The sequence below is a fragment of the Gossypium arboreum genome, chromosome 4 (genome assembly GCF_025698485.1).
Source record: "Gossypium arboreum isolate Shixiya-1 chromosome 4, ASM2569848v2, whole genome shotgun sequence".
In the NCBI taxonomy this organism is placed as follows: Eukaryota; Viridiplantae; Streptophyta; class Magnoliopsida; order Malvales; family Malvaceae; genus Gossypium; species Gossypium arboreum.
The window spans coordinates 18,133,677-18,150,079 of NC_069073.1; the positions used below are offsets into that span (position 1 = coordinate 18,133,677).

Genomic DNA, 16,403 nt, shown 5'->3' on the forward strand with positions numbered 1-16,403 from the left:
TATCCCTCGATCTACTATTTTTCCTAGTCTTCCCACAAATCTCTATTAAGATATTATGTTTTCTCCTTCTTTCTCCATCTTAATCAACACCTTCAAACACTGGCTTTGATAGCAACTATCATAGGGCTAGAACTTTAGTTTTGCAATCCGTGTGGCTTTAGGTGATTTTTTTGTTTCGAATTCGCCTAAGTCAGCCTAACTCTCGTTAAGTGAGAATTCTTGATAGAAATTCTTTAATGCACAAAAAATAAAGCAAAAGCAACTCAAAGAGAAAAGAGCAATGAAAGAACAGAAAAAACACATGGAAGCAACGCTCGCAAGGTGTTTGAGTAAATATTCTCAATAATATTCAATTACTATAAATGATGATACAATGAGTTGATTAGAAATGAGGGAGAATGCCTCTATTTATAGTTGAGCTCCCCTAGATCCAACGGTACAGTACTTTACATTGATGGTTGAAATTTAAGTCTATCTACAATTGAGATTCTTAAAAAATTTACACAATTTTCTAAGATTATAAAATTAAATCTTATAAGATTACTTACAAAATGTAATTTTATAAAATTACAAATCTTCTAACATTAATTTCCATATTTACCATGGCATCCCTATTTTTTTCTTTTTTTAGGGCTTCACTTTCTTCATATATTTCATAAATTCAAGTATGTCAAATAAATTTTATTTAATCAATTGTTTGTGTATTAACCACCAAAAACATTGTGATCTAATGCAATCAATGTTCATAATCTTCCTGAATCTCAATGTAGCTTTAATCAATACTCTTTGAATTAAGTAGAAAGCAAGAAACCATGGACTACTAAGAAAATTGAGCCTCTACTAGCTCGAGAAAAATGAGCCATTAAAAAGCTCAAGCACGAGCCGTAGGAGTCCACTCCTGTAGGGCGCGTGCATTGACAGAATTATTTGCCAACCCCAAAATTCAAGCTCTCGATCCGTTTTATTAAAAAAGAAAAAAAGAAAAAAGGGAATCTCAATCCGTTTTCGCATCTATATATAATTTCATTTCTGTTGCCTTAGCTTTATTTTTTAACGTTTTCTCCCCATTTTCGTTAAACAACCGAGAAGCAAAAAAAGAAAAAGGGAAAAAATGCCTTGGTCTCTCACGGTCCCCTCCTCTCCAATTTTCTGCAAACCGGATGGCTCATCTTTCCCTTCATCTCCTCACATCAGCGGTTCTCATTCGCCCAAGTCTCCGTCATCCCTTCCGTTATCCTCTCCGAGTTCACCTCTTCCACTTTCATCAACCTCCGTTATGACACCGCAGTCTCCATCATCATCGTCATCGTTGAAATCTCCGTGGTCCCTTTGCATCCGGAAGCCGCCACAGTTTTCTTTGGGAACCGATGCTGCGGCGCCGGCTTCGGTGCCCAAGAGGAAGAAGCCACCTAAGATAGAGATACCGACTCCGGTGGCGGTTAAGCTGGGGTTTGCGGCGGTGACGCCCAGAGGAGAGGAGGAGGTTCAGGTTGATGGCGAAGGATATTCTGTTTATTGTAAGAGAGGGAGAAGAGGTAAAATGGAAGACCGTTACTCTGTCTCTATTGATCTTAAAGGAGATTCTAAACAGGTATTATTTCCTTATATTTTCTGCTTTTAATCGATTCTTCTGCTTTAATTCGTATTCCTTAAATGAATAGAAAATTTTAAATATATATTCCTTTTTTTAAAAAAAAAAATCATGTAAGGCTAATGCTCCAAGTTCCACATCAAGAATTTCTTAGGATTCGTGACTATACGTATCCTTAAATTCATATTTACGAGATGCATTTGTAAACAAAATCGTGACACCCTTTGTGTCAAAGCGGAAAATACGTTGGTGCGGGTCTTGATGATTTAAAAAAAAAAATTTGAAGGCTTTGATGTTTTGCAGGCTTTCTTTGGTGTTTTTGATGGGCATGGGGGTTCTAAAGCAGCTGAATTCGTGGCAGGCAATTTAGATAAGGTCGCAATGGCGGAGGTATCGAAAAGATGTGGAGATGCAATTGAAGAAGCCATTAAAGAGGCATACTTAACCACGGACATGGATTTTCTCAAGGAAGATGTGGGTGGTGGTACCTGTTGTGTTACGGCAATGATTCACGAAGGTGATCTTGTTGTATCAAATGCCGGTGATTGCCGTGCTGTTTTGAGCCGAAACGGTGTCGCAGAGGCCTTGACTTCTGATCACCAGGTTTCGAGGCAAGATGAGAGAGCTAGAATTGAAGCTTTGGTAATCGATTATTTCTCTTTGCGTGCATTAGTTTTTGTTGCAATCCAATATAATGAAGAGTTTAAAGACAAAATTGATAATATTGAAATTAAAATTTGTGTTTTGACGTTTAATTTGTAGGGTGGTTATGTTGATTTTTGCCATGGTGTTTGGAGAATTCAAGGTTCTCTTGCTGTTTCTAGAGCAATCGGAAATAAACATCTTAAACAATGGGTAATTGCAGAACCGGAGACAAAATCGTTAAAGATTCGGCCGGAGTGTGAGTTTTTGATCCTGGCCTCAGATGGTCTTTGGAACAAGGTTTATATTTTTTACCCAAGTTGTTGATATAGTTGCTTTTGAACCTCCTTCGATCATCCGTTTCGAGTTATTATGATGGCAAATTGAACTTCTTTTTTCCTCTGATCCTTAGGTTACTAATCAAGAGGCTGTCGATTTAGTTCGGCCTTTCTGCGTAGATATTGATAAGCCTGAGCCGTTTTCTGCTTGCAAAAAACTTGCTGAGCTATCGTCATGGAAAGGCTCATTTGATGACATCAGTGTGATGATAATTCAACTAGAACGGTTTGTTTCTAGACCTGTTTAGGATGATAATTGTTTAGGCGCGATCCGTGAAAACTTTTGCTCCACCTGCAAGTCTTTGAATCTGAATTTTAAAACTTGCAGCTGTTGAGCTTGAAGATCGCTTCGGCCACGGAGACTTGCAAAATTTGCTGCACCCATTATCCTTCAGAAAATGGCCATTGGATATGGTAATGGGCCGCAGCCTGCAGCTTCAATGTTGGCGGGGTTAATGGTTTTGACATTTTCATCAAACTGATCATTTCCCCGTGCCAACATGTTTGCTCATGATCTCGAGCTGCTTGTATTTGAGGGCCAATGGATTCCCACCACCGTGAAATCGGGACGACTTTTTGTGGTTTTGCCTTACCAGATGAATGAAATTGGGGCGGCAGTCTGCAATTTTGCCTTTTATCAGAAGAATGACTGATTAAGGATCCTCGAGTAGTTTAAGCATGAATCATTTTCACCCTCTGATCTGGTGACAGCTATTGAAGACAAAACTGGAGCACTTATGATCGACCCTACAAGTTGACATTAACCTGCTTTTATTTTACGCCATTTTTGGGTGGGTCAAGTTTAGCAGCTGGCTTGGCTCTTTTCCATTAATATGGATGTAGGGTGGCTCAAATGATGGTTATTTTTTAATAATGATGTTATTTAAAAGTATTCATGTGGTCTAACCTTTTTTGGTTCTATTCTTGTCATCATGGGTTGAATGTTTCAACAACCAAAACATACCAGCATTTCAAAATTCATAAAAATCTTAATTGTGATCATAATATATAGAAATACATGAGTAAGATATGGTTCTTTTAATTTTCGCTTATTTCTTTCTCTTTTTTACCCTCTGGTGAAATATCAATGTTTTAATATTTTTAATTAAAGAATTTTCCAAATTCATCATCATGTTTTAGAATTTTAATCAAATTTGTGATAAAAACTTTAAGATATAAGATATTGACTCATTAGTTAAAATTATGTTATTTATTTGAGTTGTAAATATAATAAGGAACTACTTGTTAGTGTTTATGCCTCTTCCAATATCAAATGCGGTTCTCATCACTCCTATCTTCAATTTTTCTTTAAATATTTATATTTGAATCCAAATATCGTATTTAACTTGTTTATTAAGAGTGACATTTAAATATTTTGGATTTGATGTCAGTTGTAATGTTTTTTAAATCTAATTGATAGTCAAACGGATTGAATTATCAATTTGTCGATTCGATTAGTTTAACCAGTTCAATTAAAATATATTAAAATTTAAAAAAAAATCTGATTCAATTGATTTTTTAACCAATTCAACCAGTTTAGATCGATTTCTGATCTAATCAACTCAAAATTATTCTTAGAATCAATACTTTAATTGATTCCTAATTTAATTACCCTTAAATTGAATAAATTATAAAATTGAGTTTTGACTCTCCTAAGTTTGGGTCAAACATCACTCGTACTGAAGGAGAAAATATAATTTCCTATTACTTTTTTTTCTTTTTATTTATCTACATTTTTGGGATTATTTAGTAACTAAAGCTGGGGCTGCTTTACAATTATATAATTGATAAATCTAAAGTGAACCCAATAATGTTTTAAAGAGAACTCAATTAAAAAAGGGTTCCACGTAAAATAAAACTTAGTATTAAGTTATGACATTCATAATTTGAATGAAAATAATTATACAGTAAAATTATAAAAAGATAACATAGAAATTAAAATAATTTCGATTGAAATGATAAAATTGAAAGCATGAATATTATGATAGTTTCGATTTAAAGATCTTACCTTTCTAAATTTTATATGTATTGTAAGGCATGAAAATTGAGTTCAAAATCTCATCTCCCACCTCCTAAATTATTTATAAAAAAATATTTATGTTAATTTTAAAACTGAATTCTAACCCAATTAATAAGCAGCACTAATATTTTTTTTTGAAATAAATCAGACTGGACCTTTTATTAATGAAACCAAAATCAAACAAAACAATAAAATAGAACCAATTCTTAAAGCAAAGGCCGAAAAATAGGCCCAACAAGCAAAAGTAAAAAACTAATAGACTATTCTAGAAATGTTGTCCAATCATGATTCTTGAAGCTGGCAACCATCTGCATTTGCGTAAAAATAAAACCTTTATTTCCTTGACGGCTCCAGTACCCCGAAGAGACAACCTCATGCTTCCAAAGACAAAATCCCAATTTGCAACATCCTCTCCATCGGTTTTTGTTAAGTGATAAGTTAGGTGGTTAGTTTGTTAAGTATTTGTTGAAGAGTTGTTAAGTAGTTAGACCTCATCTTTTTTCATATAAAGAGTTGTATACACTATTCTGAAGCAAGAATAAAGCATTGACTGTGGATAAAAGTGAGTCTGAGCCAGTTTCTGTTGAGGAGGCTCTTGCTCATCCGGACTGGTGTTTAGCGGTGCACGCGGAATATGATGCTTTAATTGCTAACTCAACTTGGGAACTTCGTCCTCTCCCTCCTAGTCGTAAAGCGATTGGCTGCAAATGGTTGTTTAAGGTCAAGACCAATCCTGATGGGTCTGTTGCTCGACGAAAAGCCCGATTAGTAGCCAAGGGCTGTTATCAATTTCCCGGTTGTGACTTCAAGGAAACATTTAGTCCGGTTGTGAAACCAGCTACAATACGAATCATTTTGTCTATTGCTATGACTAACGGGTGGTCTCTACGACAAGTTGATGTAAATAATGCCTTCTTGAATGGAGATCTAACTGAAGAAGTTTTCATGCAGCAACCCCCGGGGTTTGTTCAGTCTGGTCCGAGTGTTGAAAGGCTTGTGTGTTGCTTGAAAAAGGCTTTATATGGCCTCCGGCAAGCCCCACGTGCCTGGTTTAACAAGTTACAAGCTAGAAGAATGGAAGAATATGCTAGAATAAACAAAGAGAACTTTAAGGAAGAACGATAAAAAACTAATAGAGGTAATACTCTGTACAATAATTCTTGCTTCAGAATAGTGTATACAACTCTTTATATGGAAAAAGATGAGGTCTAACTACTTAACAACTCTTCAACAAATACTTAACAAACTAACCACCTAACTTATCACTTAACATTCACCCAGCTTCCTCGAGTGGTAACACCCGAAGAAAATTACGGAAAAGACTAAACAGAGACACTGTTAATGGCTTGGTAAGAACGTCTGCCACTTGGTCACAAGCTGGAACTTCATCAACAACCAAGTCGCCACTAGCCACCTTCTCACGAACAAAAAACAAGTCAAGCTCAACATGTTTGAACTTGGAGTGAAGAACCGAATTAGCTGCAACAGCCACAGCACTAGAATTATCGCACCAGACAATCAGTAAATCAACGGACTTGACATGCAACTCTGCTAATAGCGAGACGAGCCAAGTAATATCACTAGTGGCTGCCGCAAGACTGCGATATTCAGCTTCAGCCGTAGAGCGAGAAACAACTGACTGCTTTTTAGAACACCATGAAATAGAGGTATGACCAAAGTAGACACAGTACCCTGTAGTGGACCTCCGGTCATCAAAATCAAGGCCCGAATTCGCATCAGCATAACCGACAAAAGAGAGGCGATCGGATCGGCGAAAAAGCAGCCTATGAGAAAGAGTACCACGTAGATACCGCAAAATTCATTTTAACGCCACCATATGAGAAGTAGTAGGCGCATGCATGAACTGACACACTCGATTAACAGCATACGCGATGTCGGGTCGAGTTAGAACAATATACTGAAGTGCTCCCGCAAGACTGCGATATTCAGTTGGATCAGCCAGAAGTTCACCCTCATCTTTAGACAACATAGGGGAACTCACCATAGGCGTATAAACACTTTTGGCGTTAGACATATGGCCCCGGTCAAGAAGCTCTCGAATGTATTTGCGCTGAGATAAGTGAAGACCACCAGAAGAAGTCCGGCTAATTTCAACTCCCAAAAAATAATGGAGTTCACCCATATCTTTTAAAGCGAACTCATTATGTAGCTGCTGAACAAAACAATTAATTTCGTCAGATGAATTGCCAGTGATAACAATGTCATCGACATAGACAAGCACATAAAGCGTAAATTTGGAGGACACTCTGACAAATAAAGAAGCATCCGACTTAGAAAGAACAAACCCAGCAGACACCAGAAACTGTTGTAACTTGTTAAACCAGGTACGTGGGGCTTGCCGGAGGCCATATAAAGCCTTTTTCAAGTAACACACAAGCCTTTCACCACTCGGACCAGACTGAACAAACCCCAGGGGTTGCTGCATGAAAACTTCTTCAGTTAGATCTCCATTCAAGAAGACATTATTTACATCAACTTGTCGTAGAGACCACCCGTTAGTCACAGCAATAGACAGAATGATTCGTATTGTAGCTGGTTTCACAATCGGACTAAATGTTTCCTTGAAGTCACAACCGGGAACCTGAGAACAGCCCTTGGCCACTAATCGGGCTTTTCGTCGAGCAACAGACACATCGGGATTGGTCTTGACCTTAAACAACCATTTGCAACCAATCGCTTTACGACCAAGAGGGAGAGGACGAAGTTCCCAAGTTGAGTTAGCAATTAAAGTATCATATTCCGCGTGCACCGCTAAACACCAGTCCGGATGAGCAAGAGCCTCCTCAACAGAAACTGGCTCAAACTCACTTTTATCCACAGTCAATGCTTTAGGTTTAAACACCCCAGCCTTAGATCGAGTAACCATAGCATGAGTATTAGTGGTTGAAATAGCAGGAACATAGACTTGAGAAGGAGGAGATAGAACACTACTAGAAAAAGGATGAGTAAATCGGGAACTAGACCCTGATGCAGACACTGGGCTGACGAGAAGAGTTGGTGGAGAATCAGACGGAGTAGAGGGAGACAGCACAGGAGTCTGACTGGTCGAAGTAACCGCAGTGTCGACCACTTTCCTTGACTCTGTAAAAGACACAGAGCGCATAACAGGGACATATGTAGTAGCACATGGAGAAACCAGATCACCAGAAGTCGAAGGAACAGGAAACAAGAATCGAGACTCATCAAACACAACATGGCGAGAGACAATAATCTTACCATCAGGTGTTAGATAATAATAGCCCTTATGTTGCGAACTATACCCAAGAAAAGTAGACGGTTGTGAGCGAAAATCAAGCTTATGAGAAACAAAAGGTCGTAAATACGGAAAACAACAGCAGCCAAATACCCAAAGACGATCATAGGTTGGACTATGGCCAAACAAACTTTGATATGGAGAATTACCCTTCAGAACTGGAGTAGGAAGATGATTGATGAGATGAACCACACTACAAAAAGCATATCCCCAATAAGTCATAGGTAAATTAGCTTGGGCCAGAAGAGTAAGACCGGTTTCCACAATATGACAATGTTTATGCTCAGCAACACCATTTTGTTCTGAGGTGTGAGGACAGGTAAGACGATGAAGAATCCCATGATCAGCCAATACAGAAGCAAACGCACGAAACTCTCCACCCCAATCACTCTGAAACTTCTTTATAGTCCTCCCAAACTGAGTAAGTATCATTTTCTGAAACTGTAGAAAACACTCCACCGCTTGTGATTTTCGTTTTAACAAATAAACCTAGGTAAACCTACTACTCATATCAATGAATGAGACATAATACAAGTTACCTTCACAAGAGACAGAAGCAGGTCCCCACAAATCAGAAACAACTAATTCAAATAACTCGGTATATTCAGTATGAGAGTGGGAAAAGGGCCCTTTCTGACATGCAACACAAACATGATCAAGACATTTTTTATTAAAAGTAATCTGACACTGATCAAGAACAGTATTTACAATAGTAGAAGAAGGATGACCAAGTCTTTTATGCCACAAAGTAAAAACATCATCACCCGTAGAGCAATCTTGAACTGCAGCGTTGTAAGCAGACGGACGGAGAGCAACTGACTCTGCAGTAAAATGATAAAGCCCATCACGAACTTGGCCCCGCAGTAAGATTTCCTGTGTCTGGATGTCCTTAATCACACAATAAGACGGATGAAACTCAAAGAAAACATTGTTCTCAGTCGCAAACTTAGAGACAGACAACAAATTCTTCCGGATGGTTGGAACACATAAAACATTCGACAAATGAAGCATTTTCTTTTGTGTAGGTATAACAGTATTCCCAATAAAAGAAACCTTAGTAGAAGCTCCATTACCCATAATAAGAGACAAGTTACCTGAATACATATTGGAGGTATAAAGATTAGAAGCATTTTGACACACATGGTGAGTAGCCCCAGAATCTGGACACCACGATGTGCTCCCAACCGGTAATGGCATATACGAATCAGTGTTATGAAAATTCAAACCATAATTAGTGGCATCAGAATAGTCAGAGGCTCGCAAATCAGAAACTCGGAGGGGTATTCCAATAAATAGAAATGAATCGTATTGAGACGAATCAACATCGAACACACGGGCACGCGGTTTTGTCCGCCACGGAACCTCAGGCGCAGTGGGCGACACATGTGGACTAAAATGCACATAATTAGCATTGGGCCTGAAAGAGTAATGCCCATCTTCCAAAAGAGGCCTCACAAAATTATTTGGCCCAAAATTAGGACCTACACTATTCGGCCCACGTACAGGAGCAGTCACGCCCTTGTCAACCTCACCAAGGCATTGGCCCATAGGAGAACACCCAACCTGGCCACCAATATTCGCATAAGGCATAGCAACAGGTGTCCTAGAATTATTTAGCCCAAATGCCATAGGTGGCCCACGTGGAGTCATATTATCCACCCCCAAAATCGGTTTATCAAAAATGGGCAGAGAACCATTTTGACTAGCATGACAATTTTGACCAGTATTGTAATTTTGACCAGCATTATAATTTTGACCAGCATTGTAATTTTGACCAATAGTGTAATTTTGACTAGAATTATAACTTCCACCATAGCCATGAAACATACCAGAAACCAGCCCACCTTGTTGCGCTACAACCGGCGATGGTTCCTCTCGATGATATTGGTAATAACAACGCTGGGCGACATGCCCATACGGACTACAAATTTGACACTGCAATCGAGGACAAAAACTACGGCCACAACCACGGATCGACGAACGGTTACCACGAGAAACTCCATCTTCTACGAGTGACGGCGATCCTTCAACATAGTGAGTAGCAGCCACCACCTCTTGAACCGATCGACTCTGTCGAGTCTCACACTCAAGTAAAGCATCAACAAGTCGTTGAAAAGGCAACGGAGCCGACGAGAGAGAGGCCGACGACACAACTCCCTCAAAATCAGAAGAAAGACCCACAAGTAACACGGCCGATTGTTCGGCCTCTAGAATTGGAGAGCTAGACGCTGCAAGAAGTGCACATAAACCTTTAATCTTATCAACGTAGGAGCGAATAGATAAGCTACCTTTCTTGAGCGAATAAAGCTCATGTCAGAGTTGAGATTGCTTCGTGCTCGTGTCAGCTGCAAACAAGCTAGACGCCATGATCCACACATCGCTCGTAGTCCGGACGTCCGTGAAGGAGGACAAAAATGAAGGATGAATGGTAGAAAGGAGCCATGAAGTAAGAAGATTATCTTGTTGAGTAAAAACCGAGGCCACCGGATTTGAAGTAAGAGATCCATCGGGAGCTTGAACGAATCTCGTCGGAGCAGCCAAAGAACCATCAAGAAAGCCAAGCAAATCATAGCCAGCTAGGAAAAAACGTACCTGTTGTTGCCACTGAACAAACGATCCTTCATCAAGTTTAACAACCTCATGTCGAGGAAACGAAGCAACAACCCGGTCACCAGTAAAAATAGAACCTCCAGGTTCCACAGAGTCAGAGTCAGCGGAATGCGCGATAGCCATGCTCAAGACTCACCGAGCGACTGATACCATGCTAGAAGAATGGAAGAATATGCTAGAAGGAGTAAAGAGAACTTTAAAGAAGAATGATAGAAAACTAATAGAGGTAATACTTTATACAATAATTCTTGCTTCAGAATAGTGTATACAACTCTTTATATGGAAAAAGATGAGGTCTAACTACTTAACAACTTTTTAACAAATACTTAACAAACTAACCACCTAACTTATCACTTAACAGTTTTGCTCCTCCCCATCCCTCAGTTAGGCTCCCTCTTTCTTTGTCTGCTAGGGCATAGAGAATCCACTGCATAAAGAGGTATCAGTCTTTCCAAGTACATTTCTTCTCCGCGCTTTAAGCACTCTGTTGCTATGAAATGTGTTATCTGATTCGATGATCTTTGAGTATACTTTAACTGAATGGTTTGAAAATTTGTTGCTAATTGCTTGATATCTCTGATGTAAGCCCTGATTTTTGATTAATCCTCATTGTTAGACTAACATTTCTTGATAATTACTAACGCATCGCCTTCTATTTCAACCTTCCTCGCTCCCAGTTGGATCCTCAATCTCACTGCATGAGTGCATGCACAAGCCTTAGCAGCAAAATGGGATGCAGTCGCCTCTTCCAAAGTTGCTTGCGAGGCTAGAACCTCGCCTCTGTCATTACGAGCAACCATTCCCGATGTTGATCGGAAAATTTCACGATTATAGGCCGTGTCGAATTTAATGCGAAGAAATCCAGACTCCGGAGGCCTCCAAGTCACACATAGAATCTATTTTGTAAGTTTTCTCACCCTCAACTCTTCAAATTCCCTGATACATCTAACAGTCTACTCAGCTATTCCTCTGCTTGAAATGCTTCTGCGTTCATGGATTTTCCTATTTCTTTCAGTCCAGATAACCCATGTCGCATAACAAAATAGGTGGCACTGATAGCTCGAGGCTTTACGAAACACCCAAGTAAGCCAATCTCAAATTTCTAGATTTACTTCTGACCTACTCAAGATTTAAGTGTTTCCATGCTTCAATTAAAACAGGGCACTCTTTAAACACATGGCCACCCCTCTTTCGCACCGTGGACAGATTGTATTGACTCGAAGCCTTCTATATTGTAGGTTAGATAGGGATGGTAGAAAATTCCAGCAAAAATTTTCCATAATATAATTTTTGTTTGGCAGTCTCCCCCCTTTTACCATGACTTTTCTGCCACCAAAATTTAGCAGTAATGTTTTCCAAATATCTATAAAGCAATTTCGACAACAAAAAACACATCATAGAATAAGTCAGAATGGCTTGTAAAACAACTTTGATAAACACCTCCTTCCCCCCTTGAGACAAAAAGCGAGTGCTCCAATTATCAATCTTTTGCTTGACCCTATCTTTAAAAATCTGAAAAGCTAGTTACTTTAGTTGTCCCACTGCATTTAGAAGTCCAAAATAGCTCCCTGGGTCATTTGAAACCCTTACACATAAGGTTTTACTTTCTCTAGTGTTCATGCTAAAGAAAACCGTGGACATGTCACAATTGATACATTGACTAGAGTATCTTTCATATTCTTTAAGGACCTCCCTTAAAACTTAAGCTCCCTTCTTATTTGCTTACAAATAAGACACAATCATTAGCAAAAAGTAAATGAAAGATTTGTTGTTCCCCTCGACTTACCTTGGCCTTTTAAATTGACCTTCACTCAAAGCTAATTTCATTAAAACAGAGAGTCCTTTGTGGTTCCCCTCGACCTACCTTAACCCTTTTAATTGACCTTCACTCAAAGCTAATTTCATTAAGACAAAGAGTCCTTCACTACAAATCAAGAAAAGAAAAGGGCTCAAAGGGTCCTTTTGTCGTAGCCCTCTGCTTAATTTAAAAGCCTTCCCTACCTGCTCATTAATGATCATTGAATACTAAATTGAGGATATATATCGCATAATCAGATTTATCCACGGCAAAGAAAACCCTATTATCTCTATCATAACTCAAAGAAAGCCCTACTTCACTCTATCATATGATTTGCTCATATCTAGCTTTAGTGCCATAAATTCTTTTTGACCAACTCATTTATATTTAAAAGAATGTAAAACCTCATATGCTAGAAGCACATTATCATAAATCAATCTTCCTGGAACGAAGGCATTTTGAGCATTATCAATGCAATCATTAAGCACTCTTTGAAACCTATTAGATATTACTTTTGCTATCAACTTGTAAATCACTGTAATAAACTAATAGGCTGAAAGTTTTTTAGATGCATCATTTATTGGACTTTAGGGATTAAAACAATGTTTGTGGAATTTAAGAAATCCAATGTCATACCTTCATTCATCGCCTTTAAATAGATATCAATAATGTCCGTCCCTATAATATGTCAACATTGTTGAAAAAATAGAGCCAAAAAATTGTCATCACCTGAGGCTTTTGTTGGCCCTATCCCTTTCAATGCAGCCATTATCTCATCCATAATATATCGTGCCATCAACATTTAATTGGTTTCATCCAAAATACACCTTTTGACTCCCTCTAAAATATGATTTGTATCCCCCATTCCATTTGTCATGGAAAGCTCTTGGAAATAAGAACGAGCAACTTTTTCCATCTCAATTACCTCTGCAGTTATCCTTCCATCCTCATACTGCAATCCCCCAATTATGTTTGCTCTTCGACGTTGCGAAGCAAAATTATGAAAAAAAATCATGTTCTTATCACTTAGTCTTAACCAATTAGCTCTAACCCTCTACTCCCAAAAAATTTCATCTCTGTCAATTTATGAATTTAATTGGATTGTCATATCAATTAGTTATTCAAGACTCTCATCATCGTGTTCCTTCTCTAGCAACTCCCCCAATTTATTCGTCAGTTCTCTCTTAATCCCAACCTCCTTCCTCTTGATTAATTTCACCCACTCTATTAAACCTTTCTTCACTTGCTCCAACTTACTCCATGCATCTCCAAGAGCTTTTGCCCATAAACCCACCAAGCTTCAAATAGGAATCTTTTCAATTTATTATTCAACTCCTTCTACTCTATAAGAATAATGAGATAACAATGATCAGAATACGATTATGGTAGATGTAGAACCCTCATATTAGGAAATAAAGTTATCATCCCATCATTTGCCATACCTCTATCTAACCGTTCTCTTATGTTTGTTTCCGGCAAATTCTCCTTTTCCCAAGTAAACCATGGTCTAGAATATCCTACATCGACCAATTGACATTATTTTAAAACCGTCTGAAATAACTCTATTCTTCTCTTATCCCGTGGTAATCCTTTCTTTTTTTCAAAATAATACATAATTTTGTTAAATTCGCCACACAACATCCATGGAAGATTCTACGAAGAGCCCAAAGTTTTAGAACACTCCAAGCATGAACTCTTCCACTAGCATAAGGAGCCTCATAAAACCTAGTAAATCTTCAATGTCTGTTATATTCTAACTCTTGAACTTTGCCCGTGGACTCTCCAACTCACGAACATTTCAACATAAAAGTTTCATTGCGACTGGTCAACTTGCCACTTAGCAGCCATCAATAAAATATGGGTTTTTCCTACTGGTCTTTCCTTTCTTACTACAATTGAGTTTTCCCCTCCAGAAATATCATAATTCCTAATCTCTTGATGAGGCCTTTTCTTGCCTTCTCCACTGTCAATCAGTGTCTCTTTCCCATCATAGTCCATATCATTTTTCCCCCAAAACGGGTATCAGGTCCAAAAACGTTTTAAGACCCCTTTGATCACCATTCCTACTTTTATTCCCTAAATTTGACTGTTTATTATTACTCCCATTCCCTTGCCAAACCTCTTCCTCACCAGCCAAATACTACTCATCACAGCAGCACGTTTTAATGGTGCTCTGAGAGAAAGATCCAAACCTATATCAACCAACTCTTGCCTCTTTGACATTCGGATCTGACAAAGAATCATTATGACCAAGTTGGGCACAATAGAAACAAAACAAAGTTCTCTCATATTTAAAACTCACATAAGTATAATTTTTTAAATCAAATGTAAGTCTTTTTTTTCTCTTCAGAGGCTTCCTAACATCCAACTAGACTCTGTTATGAAAAAAATTCCTCACTCCCCTATTTATGCTTCACAAGTCGTACTCCAAAAATTTTCCTCTAAAATCCTTCAATTGCCTTGCAATCGTCTCAGAGAAATACCTTACTGGTAGCTTGTGAACTTGAACCCAAAAGTTAACAAAAAATAAAATGACCTTTGTCGGATCTTCCCCTTTCTCAAACCGATGAAACACTAAAAGATGATTGTTGAAAGTCTAAGGCGCTCCAAAAAAAAAACTCTGTTCCAGATTCATCTTATGAAAAAACCTGAAAAGAAACTTTTTATCCCTTATATCTAATCTAAATCCCTCGAACTGGGTGCCACACATTGGCCATAGTACTTTTCATCTTCGAAAAGTGAACAAAGTGAACAATACTAATTGTTAGGAAATAACTGACCAAATTATAGTCGTTCACCGCCAATTGAGATCCAAAATCTTTTCTCACCAAGATAACATCATCCTCCCCATCCTTCAATGATAAACTCGCCAACTCATCATCCATAATGGAATACCTCTAATCACAAACAGATCAATTGCACCACTAGCAAAACCTGTCGCCATTAACCTTGAAAAGAAAACCCAAAAAGTAAAACTAAAAGGGAAAACCTTAAACGTAAGCTAGCTAAAGAAGCAAAAAGATATGTGCTGATAAAGTAGAATTTTTTAAATAGCACTACTATTAATTTTAGGGTAAATTACACCAACAGTTACTCAACTTTGGGGTAGCTGACAAAACAGTCACCTAATTTTCAATTCAGTCACTCTAACTTTGAAAAAATAACAAAACGGTCATTTTAACCATTTTTCGTTACAGACATAACGAAAAAATGACATGACATTTAATGGTAGTAAGCTGTCATTTTAATAGTCTTTTTTAACCCTAAACAGCCCTGGGCAGTAGAAGAAAAAAAGAAAAAAAAGAATAAGAGAAGAAACATAGCAGAAAAAGAAGAGGAGGAGAAGAAGAATTAAGAGAAAATAGAAGGAGATGAGACTAGTGCTCAATTTAATTTTTACTGGAGCCATCCTGCACGTATCATGCATGATTATTCCTAATAAATAATAACTGCTAGTTACTAATGTTTTCTGTCTTCACAAGGTGCAACGTAATTCAATCTTTGATTCATGTTTGTTCTAAAAGAGTGAAGGAAAGGAATATGAGAAGGAAGATAGAGGGATACATAAAAATGGAATTAATTTTCTTTACTAGATTTGATAATTTTTATTAGTTTCTTATAAACTTTACATAGGCATTCAAACAAGAAATGAAATATTATCCTATTTATTTTTCATTTTTCTCCACTTCTTCATTTTATTTCCTACTTCTTTTTCTTCACATTTCCCAATATCTAATCTGTAGAAAATATTGTAAAGATCTTTGGAGCTCTTCTTGCATTAATTTCTCCTTTTTCAATGATTGCTTTACATATAATAATAACTAGCTGATACAAATTCTACCATTGTAGGTTCCTCAAAGGCTCAAGGACAGGGTGAACTAGATGCTACACCTAGTGAAGTCTTAGCTATGTCTACTACACAGACAAAATCAAAGGTACAAATGAGGCAAACAACAAGTGTGTCATCAGGAGAAGATTCAGATGATGATGAACTTAGAGATACTGAAACTACTGACAACATGGAACCGGCTGATGCAAAACATGCAATGAGGTAATCACGTTTTCTATTGACTTGTATTATTGATTGTTTTGAGGAGTTTGAAATGCTTTCTGTTATTTATTCTCTTTCG

The 16,403-nt window shown here is 37.9% G+C and overlaps 1 protein-coding gene across 2 annotated transcripts; it reads left to right on the forward strand.

Moving 5' to 3' along the window:
- Nucleotides 1-820: 820 nt before the first annotated feature.
- Nucleotides 821-3,477, forward strand: LOC108458162 (probable protein phosphatase 2C 25). 2 transcript variants are annotated; one of them, XM_017757451.2, is made up of 5 exons: nt 822-1,591; nt 1,895-2,233; nt 2,354-2,533; nt 2,646-2,797; nt 2,900-3,477. In XM_017757451.2, the coding sequence occupies exons 1-5, from the start codon at nt 1,112-1,114 to the stop codon at nt 2,904-2,906; spliced, it is 1,158 nt and encodes a 385-aa protein (XP_017612940.1). In that variant the 5' UTR covers nt 822-1,111; the 3' UTR covers nt 2,907-3,477. The 2 variants fall into 2 exon arrangements, with proteins under 2 accessions (XP_017612939.1, XP_017612940.1); XM_017757450.2 differs by having other exon boundaries at nt 821-1,591; nt 2,646-3,477.
- The last annotated feature ends 12,926 nt before the right edge of the window (nt 3,478-16,403 follow it).